The sequence below is a fragment of the Ascaphus truei genome, chromosome 5 (assembly GCF_040206685.1).
Source record: "Ascaphus truei isolate aAscTru1 chromosome 5, aAscTru1.hap1, whole genome shotgun sequence".
NCBI classification, from domain to species: domain Eukaryota; kingdom Metazoa; phylum Chordata; class Amphibia; order Anura; family Ascaphidae; genus Ascaphus; species Ascaphus truei.
The window spans coordinates 73,396,616-73,421,700 of record NC_134487.1 but is presented as its reverse complement, the minus strand read 5'-3'; the positions used below and the strand labels follow the sequence as shown (position 1 = coordinate 73,421,700).

Below are 25,085 nucleotides of genomic sequence, written 5' to 3'. Positions count from 1 at the left end.
ATATCTTAATCAGCAGCCCCAAGTAATAAAACAAAAGGAGTTCCTTTAATGCAGGGAAGCGCAATCTTTTCCCCCTGCGCCCCCCTTCCGGCTTTCCTGCTCTCCGCGTGGTCCCCACCCTCCCTGCTCCTTACCATGGTTCCCGGCGTCTGGGCGTCATGAAGTTACGTTGCCATAGCTATGTGACGTCACATGACCCCACGGCGTCAATTGACTCTGCGTTGCCATGGCGACGTGTCTCCAGGTGCCTGGCTGAACCACGGTAAGTAAGGTTTATAGAGGCCTTCGCCACTTCCCCAGCACTTTAAGTTCCTTCCGGAAGCGCGCTGGGCCTTTGTAAACCCCGCGCCCCCCGCAGTTAATTTCGCGCCCCCCAGTTTGCGCAACGCTGCCTTAATGTGTTTATCGGGAACCTGCCTGTTCATACTAAAATAACAGGGGTGTGGCAATATGTTCTAGGCACAGCAATGTTGTTGTGGATGATTGTTATATGATGCTCTGCAAACTTCAGAGAGATAGTCATACAAGTGAATCAAGGTCAAACCCAAAGGTTAAATGAAGGATAATACTATACTTAATAATGACAGGCCAACATGATTTCAAATAATGTAAGTTTTGTACAACTTGCAGAAGTATGTATACCGGGACTAGCTGGTCGTCATGGATTAAAAATTAATAGACTATGACAAGTAGCAGGAAATGTATTTCACCCTTAAGGTTACAAAGGGGCTTATTATATTTTAGATGTGTACGACTGGGAGTTTTATATGGAATATTGGATGGCTGGTAGAAGGAATCTGTTAACTATTGGAAGAGAGTTATTGAGCATTTATCTTTTCTTGATTACATTTTTAATACAGTTGCTTACTTCCCAGGCCCCATGTTGTAAAACTGTCCATGGTCAGGGAAATGGAAACTTTTTAAAATAAGTAATCTTTCAGAAGTACTGTTTTTCAGCTCTAATTGGACCTTTTTACATGGGAAGAAAATGTCCTCATTTACAGACATGTTTTTGTTCAATTTTGAATTTGTTTCCATTTGAACATTTTTCTCTATCAAGGGAGGGACTGAGAACTCGTTGGATCTAAGGCCCCAAATAAATCAGTGCTGACAACGGAATTGGGTTGTTGTGTGAGGATATTGGGGGTGTATGTGCTCATTTTGGTGGCCTGTAGGGAGGTAATTCAACTGGGTGGCAGGTTAACAAACCCCTTTCATACACATACCTGCACCCACAAGTGAGCCTGCGTGTTTAACATACCATTTTATATCGTACAGTATGCACTGTTTATTATAATAATGTTAAGGTTCTTCTTCAAATAAAATTAAAGACAATGGAAAGCTATGGTTGGTGAGCCAAAGCTCTGCCTCAACTGTATTTTCACATTCATCTAAAATAAATAAAAAATAGTTGTACACAAGATAACATAAAGTATATGAAATGAATAAGGCCTGAGTTTGTAAATATATCATTCTTATCTTTGACACTTCCTCAATCCAGGCCCATAACAAATGCCACTCTGCAATTCTTTCTGTTTATATTATTCGAAATGGGATATATTTATTGACATTTTTTAAGGCGCAATCCACCTTGCCCCCTGTAATCTGTACCAAAAAGTGTCGACGGTTGTGGCTATTGGCCTGCGTAACGCAAGACATTTTGAATGCCATTTTGGTTTTCCTTGATGGGATGCAGCAACGTATAAAAAATAAATAAATAAATAAAACAGGAGGCACTCCTTTTTGAAAGACCTTATTTGTGTTTTGTTAATTTATTATCTAGCTACAGCAAAACATGTAGCTGTCCAGGAACAATCATTGTGTCTACAACTGTGGTCCTCAACTTCAGATGGGTTTTCAGACTTTGGTTTAAACTGTTAGGGGAACAGCAATATGTGTTTAAAAGTATTAACATCTGTTGTGGTCCATAAAGGGTTGCAGAATCCACTGACTTATTACTAGGAAGTAGCTGACCTTTTAAACTGTGATTTATTGTCTGACTTTTTTTGTGTCTTAAGTACACACACCAACATAAATTGTTTAACTGCAGAAGTGCACATTACAGCATCAGCCATTATCTAAGGCAGGGCAATTCTTCACTAATCCCTATAGTTACAAACATTATGATGATGGAACTTGAATTTACAAAGGGACACAGATTGTTGTTCTCAATTACAGTAGGTGATTAATAGACATGCTGGTGAATCATTGTTAATGCCCTTTTAAATCCCATCAAATATTATCCAATGTGTACATCTGATAAGGGAGATTGTGACTCAGGAGAGCTAGGCAGAGAACGTTAATGATACCACATGATAAATTCTGCCAATCTAGTCCGTGTAATGACCTGCGAGTCTGTGTTTTTGTACAGTAGCATTCAAGGACGTATGTTTCAAATTGTTATGTATGACACTGAAGGGTTGGGCAATATTAAGAAATTATAACTATATTTGTTGTGCTAAATATCCATTACATTGGAAGCATAGAAATAAACAATAGGCACGCATTAATAACTTGTAGGTGTAGTCCATATTGATTCTCCCATAGATGTTGTGTATGGCGTCAAAGCTGCTGCAATGTTTCCAGATTTGATGCAGCTCCATTGGAACAAATGCTAAAGCGCATTATCGAAAGGTTGGCCACATCTGTCATTCATTTCCAAAACCTTTTTTTATGATAAATGTTCAACTGCCTTCCACATCATTGTTATAATTTATTACAAATGTGTTTTCAAATAAACTAAATTTCCAAATAAATAAAATACACATTATTTCGAATATCCCTTTACATTAGGGATAGGAGTAAGACGGGAATTGGGGGATCCTCGAGGAAAGGAAGGGTGCTGCACAGGTGGCTTAATTAGTGGTGCAGTGATTGAGTCGCCTGTGCTGAAGCAGGAATATTCTGAAAACCTGACCGGTTGGTGGCCCACCCCTTTGCTAAAATTAGGGGGAAAGTCGAGGAGTGGGGACGTGATCCAGTTTACGTTGACAGCTCTTTCTTCTTTATAGCTGCTGCGTCTTAAAACTGAAAGTCAGCAACTGTCCACAAAATATCAGTGACTCCCACGGCTGATGACAATATTTTATTAAAAAATTAATATTGACTTTTCATTATTTCTTATCTTTGTTGCAATCATATTTTGGTTTTGCCCAACTAGTTGGGGCAGAGTAGAAGTTGAATAGTTGCTAAAAAAAATCAATTTATTTGCACAATAATAATGATGTTTCCAACACTCCCCCCAAAAATGCGACGGTAAATCGTTCTTAAATGTTATTAAATGAATGTACGTTAGCATGATTCCTCAATGTAGGTGACATCAATGTAAAAAAAATTAAAAAAATGATACTGTATAAAATACCACATTTGCGTGTACAGGAAGAAAAAAAATGGAAAACAAAGTATTTCCGTGATGTGCACACATGCATCTAGGTTCCTCTCTACAAAGTGCTCTGTAGAAATATAGTGTACAAAAGTCTGTAATCCACTACCATGTCAAGGACAAAAACGTACCCCTAATTAGACAACATAGTATAATTCCCAGTCTACGGCCGCGATTATACAGCGCACGATGACGTGCGCGCCAAACAAAAATTGCCTAATGCTTATGAGACTGCTCCTAGTACGTGCGTGTGCGCGTCACCGCAATTTGAAGAGACAAAAATGTTTGTTTTTTCAAGTGTCTCCGTGTCACGTGAGCGGTTCAGCCAATGAGAGCGAACCAGCTTCGTGACGCCTTCCCAATCTCCTGCAGCCAAGTGTAGAGAGGAACCTTGATGCATGTTTGTACATGGTGTAAATATATATGTATATTTTTTTTTTTACTTTCCATACACACACGGTGTTTTATACTACTACTATTATTATTATTATTATTATTATTATTATTATTTTAGATTTGTGTGACCTGCATTGTGGAAACATTTACCTATGTCATGTGTATTTTTGGGGATTGCTGGAAACATCCTTACTATTGTTATAGTTCTTCTGGGCGTTGGGGGAGGTTTGGGGTTTCCGGCAACCAAGCCTGTTTGCAATGTAAGTGTTTTATTTGTGAGTGGTGCTGTCTGTTCTGCAATCTTGTGCAATTTATTTGCACACTTTTCCTTGTTAACCATTATCATTACTTTATCCACTGTGTTTAGAGCTCTGAGCTTTTCATGTCTGGAGTCTTGTAGGAGTGTTTACTTCACACACACAGATACCTTCTGTGTCAGTTAACATATTGTCCTGTAAAAGTATCATTCAGAATTGTTTGTCTTATATATTCTTATTTTACCAAGACTTCAAGGACTCCTGGGTTAAAACCTTTTTCTCTATAGCTTCTCTTGGCTCTCTGGCTGACTCAACATGAAACACTGACAGGAAGCCTCTTTTGTTAAATGTTTTGTGCCCACAAATTGAACAGTGCAGGAGGTCTTCCATTCACACAGACTACTGATTTCGAGAGTGCCCATTTTGGAATCCTTTTATCAGGTTTGTGCACACTGTTGTTGTGCATATATCGAGCTCCCACAGTGTGAAAAGCGATACTTGTGGAAACATGTTAGGAGGCCAACAGGTCTTCAACCTCTACAGGCATCATCTATCTCGTCTGATCAGTGAAAAGAAGAATACTAGTTAGAGGGCAGTCCTTCGAAAAGTGAAATCCCCTATCAAGCAAAAGTCTTTTGTCTATTTAATCTGCTAACTATGACCTTTTAGAATTGCAAATAAAGAAAAGGTCCAAAGACAAACCGGCTTATAACGAAAGAGATAAAATAAAGATTGTGCAATCGTTTCAGCGCATGTGGTTACCATGGAAACAGGAAGTTTAAAAATGCTGAAAAAAATACTTGTTTGATTTTCTTTCTTTCTTTTTTTCTTCTCTGTTGAAGGTGCCAATTTACTACATTTAATCTATTAAATATGCCAGTTTAATAAATGTGCTGGAAGCTTTTGGTTGTGATCAGAAACTGCTTCCATTGTGAGTTCACCAGTATAATTACTTTAGAAACCATTTTATTTCTTTCTTCTGTCGTTTTGTTGATTATTATTTGTATAATAAAACGTTTGGCTGTAAGCAGCGTGTGCTTTTGGGAATGTATGGATTGGATCACCCTTAATATGCATTCTGTTTTTCATTGAGGGGAAGCATGATGCATTTCTCTCCCACCCACATTGCCTGCATTTCATTTGTCCATTTGAACAAATGTTGTATTTCAGTTTTCTGGGTTTTTTTTGTTGTTTTTTTTAAATTTACAGTAAATGCAGGCAACATTAATATTCTAGTATAGAACTTGTTTTCCCCGACTATCCATTTTATGAACCATAAACAAAATGCAACTTCTCATTGAATGGGTTATTAAATTATGTGAATTTGTACTCATTTCCCCTCATTTTTTATTTGCATGTAGCTTGCGTATTGACACCTCTTCTGCTTCCCATAGCAACACTTTAACACCAATGAAACCGCAACAACCAATGCACCCACACAGTGCAAGCCTGGTAAATATAGCTAATGAGTAACACTGCTACTTACTACATGTTACCATGCCCTGAAGGCATGTTTTAATTTAAATAGACATGGAGCTGTTGCTATTCCATGGCATTGCTTTCCACGTTCTTGCAGTATGTGATGGTACCGCCACCATTTATATTTTTATAACCTACATTTTATATTCCTTTTTTTAACAGCAAAGAAGGTTTTGCTATAACAGTACTCACTTCCTTTGTTCTTTAAGTATGAATATAAAAATACTCTTTTAGCGGGGTAAGTTTATGCGTGGCGGCTGCTGCTTCTTCAGTGGCACGTCCACCACTGACAGGGCCGGTTTGTTTAACCTCTGCGCCTGTGATGTATAACATAACATTTTAACTCGCACAATAAGTACCTTCAATGAAAAAAAAATATAGGCATGATCAATCGCCATTTAAAGAGGCAATCCAAGCGGGCACATTTTTAGCATAGGATTGAAGCAGGGCGTCTCCGAATCTGACGTCCGTTAATTTCAGCTCCAGGGACCCATGCTTCCGGCGATACCTCCGTAAGGGGTGCTGGTAACCGCTCTTGCTCGTCTAGCAGGGATCATGTAATGGCCGCTTTTCAAAGCTCCTGCGCGCCAATAGGAGGCCCTGACGTCATCTGGTGCGGCTTCTTATCGGCCCGTGTGGCACGGGAGGTTTAAAGTTGCAGGAGATACTGGCACCCTTTTTTGGAGGCTAGTATCTCAGGGTGCAGGGGTCCCCGGAACTGAAATTAATGGGGTTCAGCTCCGGAGACCCCCTGCTTCAATCCTATGTTTAAACAAATATGTAAAAATTTGACAAAAAAATCTCCTGCTTCAATTTGCTCCTTTAAAATCAGTTATTTATATATATTAGAACTGCAGTTGGTCTTTCAATGTGTATTGCCCCATAACGTAGTAGCTACACCTTAATCTTCCTGCTCCTTTTTCATGGGGCGATCGCGTTCTGCACTCCTGGGGAGCACAGATTGCGATCTATGAAGAAGTGCAACGGAAAGAGAGACTCGTCCCCTTCTTTCCATCGTCAGTGATGGAGCAGTCACTTGATTGCGAGTGCTGGATGTGCCGTGGCACTCGGTGTTAAGTCTATTTAGGGTGAAGCGCCTACAAAAGCGGGCCAGACGACCAATTTTAATAGGGTCTTAGCTCTGCAGAGTTTATGATCCCTTGGAACTAATCAAAGCCTATTTAGATTCCACAGGCTTCTGGCCTGGCTAACGAGGGATCCCTGATCTTGCTTTCATGTATACCAATTCATATAAATACTTTATCCAGTTGAAATGTTAAAAAATGAAAGGCAATGTGTACATGTGTTTAACCTCATTTATTAGCATGTTTTTGTTGATGCTACATATGACTGGTCTTAAGGGCTTATTCTATATCCACAGAAGCAGCCCATCGGGGGAATTCAGGCCAGACAAAATCCATTGGGCCTCTTTGGGAGGTATAGAATAAGCCCCTAAACCAGCTAGAGTTTGGGAGATGGTATGGAGTAAGTGCTTTGGAGAAATAGGGGATTTCTTGGCAAAGAAGGATGGAGCACTGGGCAATACAAGCTGCCCCATACTATTTTATATATACTCCCAGAGTACTAGTACTATTTATTTTATTTTATATATTCTCCACATTTTTTGTTTTTGAAACAATTATATACAACCTTTAAAAATTTAATTCCAATGGCCTTTGCTTTTTTTCTTCAAGTTTTAATATTTCTGAAGGTGAGGAACAGTTCAACCATTTAGTCATATTTGACTGATTTTATTTATTTATAAAATGTTTTACCAGGAAGTAATACATTGAGAGTTACCTCTCGTTTTCAAGTATGTGCTATGCATAGAGTAAAGACAAAAATAATACATGGTTACAAATACAGTTATATAAATGAACAGGGTATACATTATATACGATATATGATTGCAGGGCAATCGGCCGCTGCTATACATATTGGATACATATTGGATCTGATCTCTGCAACACGGGGCAAATCTATTGGTGTCACTTTTTTTACAGTATTTAACACCCTTTCTTTTCACCTTTTTAAATTTACAGCTTAAGGTGTGTATATAGGACATTTACCTGATCACCACCTATCATTTCACCCCTCTTTCAGACAGCAGGGACTGTATCTTGGAACCTCTGTCATTGCCAGAAAGTCCGGGAGGTGCTGTTGCCTCACAAGCTGATCAGTTTGTACCATGTATTTTCTGTGGCGAGTGTTACCCCGAATCGGAGAAGGACAAACTACTGAAACACATGATTATTGGACACAAACTTGTAATAGCCGATGTGAAATTGATCGCAAATTTCAGGAGGTAAGTTTTGGAGGTAATTTAGGAGTTTGAATTGATTAATATTTCTTTAACTTCTTTAATGCTGACAATCCAGCAAACAACAACTCTTTGCTGGCACGTCCATCTGTTAACATTGTGCTTATAGTTATTTATTTTTAAATGCAGTTGAGTTGTCTTTTTATTTATTTTGATTAACCTGCTTTACATTTTTTCCCCGCTAAAGCAATGCAGGATCATTTGTCATGTTATAATGGCCTGGGAGTTTCATTTTTCATTTTGAAAATAATTTAATATATTCTGTTATGCTAACATTTTTTTTTAATGGTATTGTTCGTAAAGCAATAATTGGATAAGTTTGGGGCAATCCAACCATATTTTGGAAATGTTCGCTCTCTGGCCACAATTCCTCCAGCACAGAGGGGATGATGTTGGATAGATGGCATAAAGCCTTGCTGGTGTGAGATACCGGCGATGAAGCAGCTTGTAAGCTAAGTAAAGGATTTGGTTTCTACCTGCTCAACCTGGGTGTTATCTAGGGTACACTAGGGTAATTAGTGATTTAATATCAACACCAAAAGAAAAGTGTTCCTCTCCACAGTTGAAGGGAAACTGGAAAACCCAGTTGTGTGCAAGCTCTAAATACTTTACAATGGTTGTTGTATTGCAAAAATGTCAATGGTGAGCTTCACTAGCACAGAGGAATCCGATGGGAAGTATAACTGGTAACTCCTAAATAAGTAGTGATGAGTTATCTGCTTTATGATAATCCTCTTGCCAAACACAGTGACCTCACTCTAAAGCTTACAACCTTACAACTACTATCTTTAGGAAGAAGACCTCCACTAACAGGCTGCTAAGGGTCGACACACCATCCATGACACTTGATTACTAACATCCCGGTGGGCCAGTTCCTGCGCATACGCAGGAACTGCTCGACCCTGGATGAGTTTGAAAAACAGGCTAAAGACATGATGCTAAGATTTGCTGAACGAGTGTACAGCAAGTCTAGTTTAAAGAAGGCCTATGAGCATGCTAAATACTGAGATAGGAGCAAACTTCTGATGACCAAAACATTGGCAGTCCAGGAAACCAAAACAATTGTGTTTTATTGGGGCATTTAATAGCCAGTGGGACACCATCAGAAGCATCCTATCTAGACACTGGCACCTACTTCTCAACGATGAAGACCTGGAGGATGTCCTTTGAATCCTAAGCCAACATTGGTAAGCAAAAGGGCATGGAATCTGAAGGACAAAATTGTCCGGAGTAATTTCTCTGTTCTCCACACACACCTACTTGAATCCCAAAGAAACCAAGGATCATCTAGATATTGGGCGGTGTAAAGCCTGTCCCCTTATGTGATCTAGCAAAAGCTTTTCAAACTGAGAGAACCAGTAGCAATTTAAAATCAATTAATCAACTGCCAAACTGAAGGTGTCATTTACCAGGTGGTTTGCCAATGTGGCAAAAAGTATGTCGACAAGACGCCAACTAAGGAGACGCATGCTGGAGTTCTATATGCAAGCTCTATAAGGAACAAACTTGAAACACCAGTGGCCCGTCATCAATGAGGCACGCTCAGGTGACGGGCAGCTTATTTTTTGCGGCATAGACCACCTTAGCATCTGTCCCAGAAAAGGAGGCTGGGACAAGCGTTTCCTCCAATGTGAAACAAAGTGGATTTACAAATTTCAAAGCCAGTGTCCACGAGGTCTCAATGAGAGCTTCTTATTTTCAACATTTCTTTAACCCAGTGTCATTAGTCACAAACATCAACATCAATCATGGGTTAAATAATTGAATTACTTATATTTAACAACCAAGAGGAATGATTAAATACAAGCTGTCTAACACAGTGGCAATCCAGCGCCCAAACTCCATTCAATGCGGGCATTACCCATCTCCTCACTATACGAAGCATCACTGACGATGATGTACACTCATTCAATGTACCATGGTGCCCCTCGTCGCATCACCAGTCATAGCTCAAGTACTGAATTATCTATTCCTTTAACCGTAACATAAAAAGGATTGAGTATGAGTCTTAACTGCTTACTAAAATAGATTGAGGATACAGAGTTAAATACCCATGTAATATGATTTGATCCTATATGCCACTTCCTCACAGGACTAAAGAATCAAGAGTTAAATGATTCATACTTACTAGACATCATATAAACAACTCCTACCCATCTCACACTATACTTAACCACCAGACTCACCACTAAGAGTTAAATCTGGTTCCCCTCCCCCTATCACCAGTGTGTAAAAACCTACCTTCACAAAGGGGTCTGACTTCCCTTAACAATGCGCTAACGCGAAATGTACGTTGGGAACGTGGTGACATGAGATTGAAGGTGTCTCCACTCATTCAGCAGAAGTTAACAGCTGAGTAAAAGGGAATCACCAAAGCTCCTAAGTGCTTCACAAGCACCCTCACGGGTGTCAGGAAGTGCTTGGTGACAACCCTAGCTTGATATGCCACCACTTGCCTGCTAACCAGCAGCCTGTTAAATGTTAGGCTGAGGACCCGCTGCGGATGGCCGCGTGCGCGCGGGCCACCAGCCCCTTACCTCATGCCTGGCTGTCCCCGCTGCCTCCTTATGACGAGGCTCACTACGCGCTGTGGCGCGTCAGCCGCCAGGGGATGCAAGAGGATTGCGATCCCGAGCGGTGACGCGTCACGTGGTGCGCTGGTGAGCCTATCAGTGCTGGGGGCTGGTACTGTCAGAGCTTCCCCCACCTCCAAATGGTAGGGGGGGGGGGCGGAGTGTGTATATGTATGTGTGTGTGTTGTGTGTGGCGGGGGGGACAGACTGGGGGGACGGATGAAGAATGGACCGACCGGGGGGGTGGGAGGGAGAGCAGCATGGAGAGCGAGCAGCAGAGGGCATGTAGGCTTGAGGGAAATTATGTGCTGGAGATCTATGCTGCTTTTTGTAACATATAAGGTCTGCCATGGCCCCACTCTCCATGAAGTTGCCCTCAATGTCAACCCATCTCTTCACACACCCCCATATGACCATCTGGCCAAGTTGTACTGCCTGATAATATTGGAGAATGGAGGGCAAACCCATTCCACCCTGCAGTCTGGAGCAAATAAAGTATCTTCCTATTGATCCTGGTGTGGCCATTGCTCCATACGAATTTAGCAATCACATCTTGGATTTCCCCAATATCTTTATTTGCACTGGAGTAGGGAGTGCATGGAAATAATATAATATGCAGGGCAATATATTAATTTTATCTGCATTTATGCGCCCTATCCATGATATTGGGAACTCCATCCAGGCCCTCATATATCTGGTAATCACCTTACACAAGGTAGAATAGTTGGCATCATACAAACTACCGTATTACCATGTAATCCTAACCCCCAGACACTTACTGTTCTGCTTACACCATTTGAAGTCCATCTTAATGATACAGATAGGAATAATCTACTCCTTTCATCTAATTCCCACCCTCTGGGCACTAAAAAGGCCTCCCTCGTAGCCAATTGCTAAGAGTCAGACATATTGTGATTGATGAGAATACCTTTGACGTCAGAGCAGATTAAATGATAGATTTAAAGCAGTTACTATCTCAAAGCTCAACTATATCAAAAAGAGCAGTTAAAATAAATTTTAAATCCTATTAAAAAATATTTGGTAGCAATTCAGTTCAGATTTGAAAAAGTATTTTGAAACGTTTGCCAATTTTACGAGGTGATCAGAAATGTGGGAATTTGTTTAAAACGAGTCTGTTTTCATGTAAAAGAGAGAAATATCAGAAACGTTCTTATTAAAGCAGATTGCATTAAAATATCGTAAATGAAAGGACACGATTCTTATCAACTCCATCATATAGTACATTTCTCTGCCATAATTGTACCAACTGCAGATGAATTATAAAGGGCAACTATTCTCTGCATCCATCAAAGGGATTTAAAATATTTTTCTACATTTAAAATGTAAAATGGTTTCTACATGTGAAACGAAATCAATGATCTACTTGTTAAAATGGAAGGTGTCTGAGACAGACCTGCATGGAGCGGTGGCACAGGACGACGGTCACGATACAAGAACGGACTTGCTCAGGGAAGTACCACTTGTTACCTCTAAGTGATTGCCAATGGGCTAGAAGAAGGGCTAAGAAACCGCCGAAAAAATGTTTGTCCCCCTACAGCTGGGGGATTTACATTCCGTGACTATATTTTAGTTCCAGCATATCAGAAACTCTGTCATAGAGAAGCTTTTCACTATATCTGTTCCACATTAGATAGTGTGTTTTGAAACGTTGTATTCCACATATAGGAGATTCACGAGCCTCGGCTCTGGCTTGGCTCAGGGACTCTAACTTTTTGTACTTTTCAGAGGTCCGCACACATGCATAGAAACACCACGTGTTTACTTATTTTTACAGATGGATTTTTTTTGACCATTACACACTAGGGATATTTTTCTCTTTGCTAAAACTACCAGTATATGTGTGATCAGTCCCCTTAGATTTGCACTTACTGTTCAATTGTGCATATGCACTTATTAAATATGCAATTATCTTCATCCAAATACCTTTATAATATGTAACATTATTTGAGTGTTGGGACCCCACATTCCTCAACAAATTAATTTTCTGGATCCAGGGGATGTCCTTTTGTCCCATGCACCACTGCTCTCGTTATTTATTGTGGCTAAAGCAATACAACATAGACGTGCTGTCTGATAATGTATATAGAGATAATATTTATTTATAAATATTTTACCAGGAAGTAATACATTGAGAGTTACCTCTCGTTTTCAAGTATGTCCTGGGCATCGAGTTAAATGACAAAAAATACATGGTTACAAATACAGTTAGATAAGTAAACAGGGTATACATTATATACAAGACAATGCATGCACAGTTAGAGATAATATATATTATAGCCATATATATAACAGTTACAGTCCAGATTAAAATGTGAGACAGCTTTGGTTTTGAAAGAACTTAAACTGGTGGTGGCTGTGAGAGTCTCTGGTAGGTTGTTCCAGTTTTGGGGTGCACAGTAAGAGAAGGAGGAGCGGCCGGATACTTTGTTGACCCTTGGGACCATGAACAGTCTTTTGGAGTCTGATCTCATATGATAAGTGCTGCATGTGGTAGGGGTGAGGAGCTTATGGACTTTGTTTTAGAACAATCTGACGTGGCACAGCATTTATAGACCATCCGTATCACTAAAACATCAGTATAGACCTTGAACAGTAGATTCTGCACAGCGCTCTTTTAGAGGCGAGTACTGACGTTACCATGGTGATGTTGTGATTTACAGACTCTCTAACAACTACTGTGAATGACTTGCTAATGGCAGGCTAACTTTTAAAGGAGCAATCCCAGCTGCTGGTCTACCTTTTTTTTTTGTTTTTTTACCGGATGGGAACCTATGGTTCCTTGGAGCTGAACAGCGCTATTTTCCCAACCCAGGGACCCTCTTGTTACTGCAATACTCACCGGTAAAGGTACGTGTTTCCCCAGGAGAAACAAAATGCCGGTTTAAATGTCATACATCGCGCGGGCCAACAGCATCTGCCGTTACATTTGGATACTTACCAATAAAAGGTAACAAATATAGTATGATAACACCATTGTTTGATCTTACACCACTACAGTGGGATCACAATTGTCAGGTTCCAGCAAGGATGACATTTTATAGCCAGGAGATGTATTTAAATGGTTCTGTGGCATTGTGTCATCCTCCATTTTTTTATTTTTTTTGTGCCAGTGACAAAATATATACAGCCTCTGTTTTAGGGGGGGGAAAGTTGGACTTAATTTCTCTATTTAATGTTGTGTCTGTTTATTGACATGATTCCCAAAGTAGTTGATTAGATTAGTGCTTTAGATCAGAGGGGCACAAACTTTTTTCCCTGTGCCCCCCTGCCGGCGGTCACCTCACCCCCTTCATCTGTGCGGCATCCTATTGGTCCGTGTGAAGTGGAGGCTTTGAAAAGCACAGAGATACCTGCACCCCCTTTGGAGGGAAGTATCTCTGGAAGCAGAGGGTCCCCAGAACTGAGATTTATGGGGTTGAGCTCAGGACACCCCCTGCTTCAATCCTACAGTAAAAGAAAATTAATTGCGCCTTTTAAAGCAGCCAAACCATAGAATAGGTCAGTTTTTAAGTACTCCAGTATTTGTGTGTCCCTAAATATATGTAGTCAGAGATAAATAACGGCAAGCTAGGCCTAGCTTTCTGAATGGTTTGAGTTTGAGGTGTGCAGTGCATTTCTAAGTATTATATACCTGTAACGGGTTTTCCCCCACCCAATAGCATATAGTATGTGTGTGCGGGGAACCTAATGTTACCAGGTGTGGTGCTTTACCTGTTTGGCTCACAGGAGGCCTAAACCTCCGCCACGGGGAGCCTGGGGCACGTATAAATAATATGAGCAACCTCGTATTCGGTGCAGCGCCTCCACCTGCGATGGCTCCCACCAGAGGGGGAGTGGTTCGTCGCAGGACAATATATATATTCCACACACAACATGTAAAACAACCAATGACTTTACTAGTGCAAACGTACTTGTGCAAATAACCAACAGGTGTCCCTCCCTAGAGGAGACACTAACTACTGCGTCTCGCAGGACGCTCCCACCTCCACCGTGTCCAGTACCCACACTCAATGTTCCCACCTCCCAAGGGGGATATGAATGTGTGACTGCGCAGCCACTATGTCCTATATGAATATGTGGTATAGTTGGTGCACTTGATGATTACCTGCCGAGCACTCCAGTGCCCGGGCCTGCCAAGGAGCTTCAGAAAGGATCCGAAGACTGCTGAATACAGGAACTACCGTCCGGGGCGATCCCACCCGGATGGCTGCTGCAGCGGCAGCGGAGGTCTGAGCCAAAACCTCTGGATGGACGCGCAGCGTCCGCTGTGTCCTTAACTGACTCTGGATAATAAGGGGCAGGATCCCTAACCTGGGGCCTGTCCCTGAAACAACACAAAGCTACTGGTGGCTCAGGGCTTTCTGGGGCCTAGGGGGCTGCTGGCCTAGTGCAGGGAGTCACTGACTCCTGCACCCTACCTCCTTACCCTAGCTGCTCCTGATGGCGACTGACTAGTGGAGCCCACGAAATGTATCTAAATCTCCTCCACAGGGAGATTCGACAGCCCTATTGGCTCCCTGGCATCACGTGGGGTCCCCTAAGGCTCATGGGAGCTGTAGTCCCTGCTTAGAGCCCTCTCCCTATTGGCCAGAGTTCGCGCGCATCTCCTGCGCATGCGCAAACTTCCCTGCTGGCCACCGCACCAAGATCTTCACTGCGCATGCGCAACCACATAGAAGATGGCGGCACCCTGCCGCCCTGCTTCGGGAGCGCCGGGAGCCCTCGCAACGCGATCGCGGCCCCAGCAACCGGCTGCGCGTGTCCCCAGCAACCCCCCGATGCAGGACCCTGACCGCCCCCACTCTTGCGACCGGCCGACGGGACCGCCATTGGGCTCGGCGGCACCCGCGATCGCCAGCAAGGTGAAGGGGGTTAACAGACAGAGGGGGACCTGGCTACATACCCTTTCAAATAAACCCTGGGGTAGAGCCTTTCTTTAAATTATCTACTGCTTCTACTTTTTTTTTTTTTTTATTAAATATTTTATATTTTGCCGTCTATTATAAAAAAATGTTTTTTTAAAACCAGGGAGAATTTATAAAAGTATTGACTGGTAAGTATTTGTAATGCTGACCACCTAACGCAACTATTGTGATCTCTACATATGAGTTGGTAATCTTCTTCTTTTTTTTATTTATTTGTTTTCCCCTGAAACATTGGTGTTAACAATTTCTACAGCATAATAAATGGGATGATTAACAGTGACATTAAAGAAATGGATAATTCTGTCCAAATAGAAGTTAAAAAAAATATTAAAACAAATTGGTAAGTTAGCGTAAACTAAATGGAAGGAAGTGGGGAGTGGAAGTATGAGGTCACTGTGACGGGAGCTTTGTGACAGGCTATAAATACTACACCACCAAAAATATAACTGGGTTGAACTGAACGAGGCTTAGATATGATAAAATATAATTTATTCCTTGAAAAAGGTGAATACACGAGATATACAAATAACAGACAAAATATGGACACTCACTTAAGATGGAATGATGAAACAGTCATAAATGGACTGGCAGTTCATACAGCAGTCTTCATAATCATCAAGACACGAAAAGACATGAAAGACAATAGCCATAGGCTGAGCCTGGTTCTTATACAATTATTTCCCATTGAACACAACCTAAACCCAGCCCCTCTCATAAATCAGTGGTGAGGTTGACAGTTTTCCTCAGAGTAAAACTCCTCCCACCCAAGGACGTTTAAAAACTGCTTTTCCTATCTAAATAACTTCATAACTTCAGTTCAGTAGTACTTACTGGCACGCGAGTCATATTAATACATTCCGGCATGCATGGCGCTCCCAATAAGACTAAATATTACCGTGTAATACTAAAATTAAGAGAGATATTAATATCTGTCTCTTAGTACCGGCGAGACATCATGTGTCTGTAATCATTATTTGCAGCTCGGTCCCCCGGTTACACATATGTAACTCTTAGCATGTTCAGCCGAGGACATCTCATAATATTCTTATATTTAATAAGGTCACTCATTCTGAGATCTCCTTGCATAACCGCACCCCTGGCCCCCCATCAAGAAATCCTTTGAAGCAGGGCTGTGGGTAGTGAACATTTGTCACCGGTGCTATATTTCACACCCAATGCCCCAGCCTGGGTCCTAGCTGTCTCTACCAGCCATATGTGTTAACATACACCAAACCCCCTCTGTACTTTTCACACCCAACTTCAATCAAGCCAGTTGACGCCCAGATATTTCTGAAAAGACCCCACACAATTGTATTTTCCTAAACTGTAGCTCATTAACCCCTTAAGCCTCCCGCATCAATCCCAGTGTATGTGTTGGTGCAACACTGGAACAGAAACAATAAATTTTTACAGGGGAATATACATTAGGATGCTGAAGCAAGGTAAAAACACATTACTGGACCCCAGTCCAGTTAACCCCTTGCTTCCCAGGTGAGAGTAGAGGGTGGTCAAATGGGGTGTAACCCCTTTAATCCCGGGCCAAATCCCCTCTCTCTTGACAGTCACCATGAGTTTAGCATTTAGATAGATCACTTTCTCGGCAGCAAAGGACATTTTAGTAGAACAAGGCTTTTTTTGTTTTTTGTTTTAAATATGTGACAATTCTGATGAGAAGAGCAGTAGATCATGAGTACGAGGACTTAAAAATGAGTTGTGAAATAAAGGAATAGGATTTTGCTTTAGATGCCAAAGTGCATGAGTAGCCCATGGAGTGGATAAGGCCTGGGACATAGACATTTTGTCCGTGCAGAGGCACGCTGAGGCTCAGGGAAAGCGATGCTTTCCCTGGCCTTACACAGCGCGCCGTCCGTGGGCGTGTCGGCGGCGGGTATGGGGGCGGGCCAGTGACGTCACGGAGCTGGTTCGCCCTCATTGGGCGAACCGCTCACGTGACCGGCCCTGCGCTCCGGCGAGCGCCAATTCTGAAAACTTGAGACACACGCTTCCGCAAGGGTGCGGAAGCGTGCGCGAGCCCCTGCTAAAGCCGCTCTCATTGCGGCTGCAGGGGCTCAGTGCCGAGTGTGATCACGGCTCAGCACGGCTCAGCCTTGCTCATACTACTATGTCCCAGGCCTAATGGTGAGAGAGAGAGAGAGCTTGTGAGGATAACATTATAATCATCAAAACGGGATTAGCATAGAAGATCACACATGCACCTAAACATTTAGGAATTGTTTAATAAAGTGAATTATTTGGTAATCCTGTATTTTGTATTTGTTATCACAAAGTAATTTTACGATTGTCCTAAGAAAACCTCGATGCACACCCGTTTGTCATCTGTGATGTTGAGTTTTTTTTCATGCCATTTTAATCATATGCTTTTGATACTGCTGGATACCCCATTAGGCTGGGGCCATGGCGCCTTCGCCCGTGCGGAGACGTGCACGGCCGTGACGTCACCCGCGTGTAGCGTGTGCGTTTTGTGGCTAGTGGAGATGCCGCGCTGTGGGGGGTCTCACTGGGGGAGTCACAGAGCTGGTTCGCCCTCTTTGGGCGAACCGCTCACGTGACAGGCCTGTCGCGCAAAGAAATCAGTTAATCACTAATCAGAACTGCTTTCTTGCGCACCCCCTCCCGCTTCTGCCCGTGCGCCACATGGACGCGAACACTGCCTTAAGGCAGTCTGATCGCTCTGCATGCGGACGCCTCCGCATATCCTGCGGCACCATAGCCGCAGCCTTAGAGAGTAGAACTAAATTTATATGCTGTAGAAAGTGAGAATTTTAAAACATCAACATCTTTTGTCCTTTCTCATTTCTATTAGGTTACCATGGTGACAAAAGCAGTTTGAAAATATACCATTTTGTCAGCTCAATTACAGGCAATACTGTACGTTCAGTTATTTTATTTTTTGTTCAAAAAACACATCTTAAAATTTTTTTAAATCCATATATACAAGAACACATTAAAAGCGTTAATATTTTTGGATATATTTACTAAATGATGCTATTTAAAAAATTGATCTGTATACAATGTTTTGCTGACACGCTTTCCCTGTAATATAGCAAGCAAAACCAATACAAATCTATCCTTGTTTAACCTTCTCATGCAGCCTCGGTTTACAAGGTCATGTCGTAACCAATACTTTAACCATGCACAAGCACACACGAACAGATATGTAGTAAAAAGAACATAACAGAATGAAGATTGTCATGTAACATTCAAATTGTGAAGTATTTCTATACCAAGTCCATGAACTGGAAGGTATTTTCCAGTGGCAGGAAGCCGTCCTGTGGCAGAGGACTGTTCAATAAATCTGTACCTTAATGTCTTATTTTGATTGTGAAAATGTATCACTTAAAGGTGTGGTTCCACCAAGGGTGTTTTTTTTTGTTTAGGTATCCAGGTATGATGCAAGGGGTCTCTGAAACTGGAATTGCATTAATTTGGCCTTGGGGTGCCCCCTGCTTCCCGAACTACAGACCTCCATAGGTGCTGTCGTTAGAATCCCCAGTTGGGTGAAGAAGAATATGGAGGTTTACATTTCTTGTGGCACGAGAGCGAATCAGAAGCCACAACGTTATCAGTCATGGTTTCCTATTGGCCCTCATGATGCTGAATCTTCATACCTGCATATGGAGCCGGAAGCATACTGAGGTATGTGCTCTGGGAAGCAAGGGGTCCCCAGAGATTAAATTAACGTGGTTAAGCTCTAGAGACCCCATACTTAATACCTACATTTAAATAAAATATTTTAATGGGACATGTTCATGTTTTTGGTAGAATGAAGCATGCAGCAAAAGATAGAAAAGCCAAATGCAACATCCAATGTGACAAAAATACAATGAAATGCTTATATATTCTCTTGAATAAGGTTCATTTAGTTAAACCCTTTGGCCAAAAATGTATAAGCCTGCAATCCCCATCACGTCATGGCCTGTATGCAGGTCCTAACACTACCTACTGTATGCAAATTCTCATTTACATCTATGGAGAGAGAATGGCCACAATGGACCTGTACTGCACAAGAATATGGGGGGGGGGGGAAACTTGCTACTTAAAAAGTGGGGTGGGGTGAGTTTAAACCCTGGGAGGAGGGGCCACTAACCTCCAAACAACAGATACCAGTTGAAAATCAGATCCCCAAATCCACCACCACATCATATACATATATATAATTTGTGTCAAAAGGAGTGCTATTTAGCGTGGCCAAATGAATGCAACAAAAGACAGAAAAGCCATGTTAGTTGTTTTTAATCCTCTCTCTAAATCTGTTTCATTGGAGATCTGTGATGTGATATCACCTGTGGCCTATACATTTCCCATACCCAAGTAGTCTGTGTCAGCCTCCAGAAGTTTGGGCTGCACCAGTTCTATTTACTTCCATCCACTAAAGGGAACAGCTGCAATATTGGAGCTGAAATCCGTTCTATGATTGAGATACCCTCATGTAGGAGGCCTTTTTGGTAGCAGGGACTGAGTACTATCTGAACTAATCTTATTCCATCTAATGTTTTTTTTTGCTGTTGCTTCCTGTCTCAAGCCGCGTGCGACTACGTGCGTCGCGAACAAAAGGCTGCACCTCTATAACGCATGCCATAGAGTACGTGATGAAGCGCGGCCGTTTTTTCGCTAAACACATTTTTTTTGTTTTTATTGTGCGTCCGGGTCACGTGAGCGGTTCAGCCAATGAGGATGAACCGCTCACGTGACGTCACGGCCTTGCCTCTGCCCCGCCTGCCTGTTGCTGTGCATCACAAGCCACAGATTGCTCGGCGCGTGTGACGCCATGCGCACCGCCGCGCTCGCCCCCTATATCCGAGGCCTTATGTGCAACAGGCATGTTTTTTACAGTCTGTTTTTTTAATGTCTTATTTTGTGTTTTTTGTTTGTGAGATACTTGATAATTAGATGTAATACTTTTTTTCATACTGCCCCCGTGTGCGGTTTTGAGGATTCTGCTTGTGTGATTGGGAGATGAGATGTTTAAGTTTACCACTGCGTTGTAAATCTGGACCCAAATGTTTTTTCCAGATACATTTTTTACTGGAAGAAAAGATTTGCAGAGCAGCCCATCACCGACTTCTGTACTGTGATCAGGACCAACTCTGAAGCTCCAATGGGTAAGTGCAGAAGGACAAATAGTCCATAGATGGAGGTTTACTCCAGGCGGGGAACAGTTTACTTGGAGCTGCTCTGTGCAGAGATAATCTTATAACCTATCACCCAGCCACCACATCCATTTTATTTACACAGATCCCAATGTTACCCATCACCACTGATACTTCGAATTAGTATTTTCCTAGGTCCTGGGGTTGTTGTGAGTATTTAGATGAGGGGTGGTCAACTCCAGTCCTAATGGGGCACCAACGGGGCAGTTTTTAAGGACTGCTTCAGCACAGGTGGCTCACTCTGTGCTGAAGCAGGGATATCCAGTCTTGTATTACTCCATATATCCCCACAGTATTTACAACAAAAGAAGATTTAATACTATTTAAAACCAGATAATGAGTTACTAATATTATGATACTTAAACTAAGAAATAAAAATGTACTATTTGATTTTGCAGTACCTTAACCAAAACATAGCTGCATTAGACAACGGAAAGATACAAATTGATACACATGGAGAAAAATGGGCTATTTGATCAAAAATAGAATAACTTGCTGTTACCAATAGCCTTGCATCACCCTGTATATATTTATTCTATCAATCTCATGAGTGATGCCAACACTGAAAAATCAGAATTCACTATAGCAACATACAGGGAAAGAGTACTTATTTGTCAGTGTACAACAATGAAAAGATTCAGATACAGGAAGATATATACTGTAGTACACCTTACTTCTAATGGTCTTACCTGGTCTTTATTCCATCACTCCCTTTGTTTTAAACATATACATTCATAAAGTATGTAAATCTAATCTAGAAATACACAATTAACATTCTTGTACAATATATCAGAGTATATAAAAAATGATCTATACAAAATAAAATACAAGTACTAAAAAAGGAAATGGAAAAATGCATACACATACACATATAAGACACACTTGCTTAAAGAAGCATACGAATAGCACTGTGAACATTCTGAACACATGATACATAAAGCATGGCCCCCTGCAGACGCACTTACCAGAACTCCCTCCTACTGTCTCTGTACGTTCTCCCTACCTACCAATTAGACTGTAAGCTCCTCGGGGCAGGGACTCCTCTTCCGAAATGTTACTTTTATGTCTAAAGCACTTATTCCCATGATCTGTTATTTATATTATCTGTTATTTATTTGATTACCACATGTATTACTACTGTGAAGCGCTATGTACACTAATGGCGCTATATAAATAAAGACATACAATACAATACAATACAATACATCTAAAGTGAATATTTCACCATCTAAAACAGATCATTTAAAGATGTGAGATTGTAGATCCATATCTAACGTGCTCAATTGTATGTATATCTAAATATGTGGGCTCTTTGTGCGACCACTAGTATCGGACTTGGTGAATCCCGGTAATGTTAAAGCATTATTAATGTAAGAAATGGGGCTGAAGAATGAATAGGGTCCCCTGTACTTGCAGAGGTGGTATTATCATATTGCTTATTTTTATTATACCTCCACGCAACCTCTGAAGCAAAGATGTCTGTTAAAAATTCTGGCATTAGATCCTAGATAATAAACATTTCACCTGTCTTATTATCTTTCCTTTTTTTTTTTTTAAATCTCCAATTGCTTTCACTAATGGCAAATGTGAGTCTTCACGTTTTTCAAGCATCTCTCTTAGGGGTCTGTATGGGTTAGCACACTTGATCCTGCGTTAACTTACATTTGCTTGAGTGGGATTTGACACCGGATCAGGTGCTCTCACCCGTACCAGCACTTGGTGAATCTGCCCCTTAGTCTCTGAGACAGAATTTACAACTAAAATTTAGTTACAGGTTTTACACCCAAATTGATTTTAAACTCCCAATTGTGGGTATTAGTAAATTGTATTTGACATATGAACAACATTTTGGATTGGCTTACACTGGATAAAGTCATTTAATGACAGGGTATAGCTATATAGTAGTCCTGTTATTGTTCGTAAATATATGTAATCAACTATTAATCATTACTTAATCATAATAATGTGTGTTTGACATATATATATTTGTGTGTCAATGTGGCACATCTAGAAGGAACTCCGCTACATGGCATTAACATACGTAGCAAGGACCGGCACTCTTGAAAATGGTCGGCCATTTAGGATGGGAACGTTGATTTGTATTAAAATAATTTTTTCCTTTTATTTGCAATTCTTCTGAGTGCCGGACACGCACACCCCTATTTCCACCACCTACCTCCGCAGTTAAGGAAATGCATGGTAAAGCTAAAGAGCTATTATAAAGGTGTTGACGACCAGCACTATTCCAACTCAAATATTTATTTAGAATGATCTATGTCCCCATCAAGACCTATGTATGGACCATTCTAAATAAAATGTTGTATTGAGAAGTGTTTGTGTGTGTCGGAGAGGTGTGCACTCACAGCCGTCTAAAAATATAATGTCTGGGTGCATTGTAATAGAAATGCTGCATAGGAAAAACGATAACCAGTGCTCGCAGGTCTTGCAAATAAAAAAATAGTTTACTAAAAAGATGAGTGTTTCAGTGCTACACAGAGGACCTTTCTCAAGATTTAGAAATATACAAACATTCCACAATATATACCCTACATTAAGTGACTGACTGACTGATTCTTAAAAAGAAATGCCAGACGGAAACCTTACTGGTTATTGGAAAAACTGGTGCAGACCAAGGCTAGTGTCTATGCAAACAAAAAACAAAGGAAATCAATTAATAAAACATCTCTTGTTTTGTTACTGTGTAAAAACATAAAAAATATAAATATATATAACAAAACAGTTAAAGCTGCAATACTACTTCTAACCCCCCCTTTTTTTTTCTATTCTTATTTGTATATGTAAAGCATGTGACAATGTATAATTCTACATTCTTACCTAAGATGGTAATCATTTGGTTGTCCTGTTCTAAATCTGTAAAAATCCTGATTGTGTGCCCAACTAAATGGCCGCCTTCTAACTTTGTGCTGCACTCTGTGAAATGCTGCAGCTGATATGCAAGATTATATTCCCAAGTGTAACACACTTTTGTTATAGCCTTCAGAGTAATTGGAAGTTTGATGTTTGTAACACAGCAACAGATTTGTTTGATACTTTGCTGCCAAAGGGCAAAACTCTAAAAGTTGTGTGTGTTTCAAAAGAGGAAGTGTATATGACTTTATAAATGGTTGCTGTAGCAACCAAATAATGATTAGTATACTTTTTTTTTTAAATCATTCAAAACTGCATTAGGCGTTTAATAAAAAAAAATGCAGACAGTATTATCTAATACTACAGAACTGATTTATTTAAAAAAACAAAAAAAAATGGATTTTTCACGTTTTTTCTACTTTAAAGGGTTGTATCAAAAAGGCATCAAATACACAGAAGACATGGTATCCGTAGACATAGTATAATAGAAGTGATTCAGTATTTTAAAAAGAAACAAACAAAAAAACAGTTGTGTAAGGGATTCATTCAGTCTTCTGGAAGATACTACCTGTAAAAAAAAATGATCTAATATGTGTCACATTTTAAAGGTTCCAGTGAACAATTTGCTCCGCTTTGAAGAGGCGTTGTATGACAAATGATGATGTAGCACAAAGTTGGTAGTTGGTGTTGCACCTGAGCAAATCTGTGGCAACGGCTGTTCATTTTTATCATCCTGAAGAGCTGTGCAGATGGGTGATAGGGGCCGGGCAATCTGTTCACAGAAGTTTCGTTCTGTTTTACCAATATATGCCACTCTGCAAGGGTAAGTCAGCATATGCTAAAAGTGCTCAGACTTGAGACCCGATGTTTAATATCAATAGAGAATAGAGATGATTGAACAAGGTCCTAGAATACAAGTTGTACCAGAAGTGCATTGAAAACAACCAAGCTTTAATGGGTAAGTATTGCGTTTTGAATAACTGGACACTTAACCTGTATGTGCAAGAAGATCATGAAGATGGCGACCCCTCTTATAACACATCATTGGACATCCTATGGATTGAAAGGGCAAAGTTTGATCATAGGCAATTAATGATATGCCATTTGGTGACAATAGACTTTTTAATAATTGGAGAAGCAGTACAATATGTAGTAACAATTGGGTATAGTCGTGTCTTGGTAGTGTAGGTAAGAGCATCTCCACGGCTAAGACGACAAACCCTTTAAATACTTTCACTTTCTTTTGAATCATATCGACATTCAAGGAAGCGCCAATCCCACGGCTCCAAAATCTGCAAATAGCATGATGGCGATCACTAACACTACCCCAAATCCTCAACATCTGTGAATAGGGTAAACCAATCTTCAGCAGGTTTTTTTAAATACCAATTACTATAATTGCACTCGATTTACTGATACCATAAGCCAGTCTTCTGTGTATTTGAATGTGTATTTGAATACAATACTTTATCTATTTTATTGTATATCTCTCGGTTTGATCGTTGAGGTCACATTCTGTCTCTGCTGCTTTGTGACTAAATGGCGGTCTGTGACTGGGGAGGGGGCCGATATGGATGATGGGGGTTCTCATCCAGGGTACCCGACATTGTCACAGACTCATGCATTATTTCCTATAAATATATTCTCATTACCAGCGGTGATATGAATCAAGAGAGCATAGTGAATATACATT

General features: G+C 40.9%; 1 protein-coding gene across 1 annotated transcript in view; it reads left to right on the top strand.

The window, feature by feature from the left end:
- Positions 1–25,085, top strand: part of ZNF277 (zinc finger protein 277) — a 98,667-nt gene that overhangs the window by 31,304 nt on the left and 42,278 nt on the right. Inside the window, exons 2-3 of the mRNA XM_075600029.1 lie at positions 7,618–7,819; positions 20,388–20,476. Coding sequence (XP_075456144.1) covers positions 7,618–7,819; positions 20,388–20,476 — 291 coding nt within the window. The remainder of the gene's footprint in view (positions 1–7,617; positions 7,820–20,387; positions 20,477–25,085) is intronic.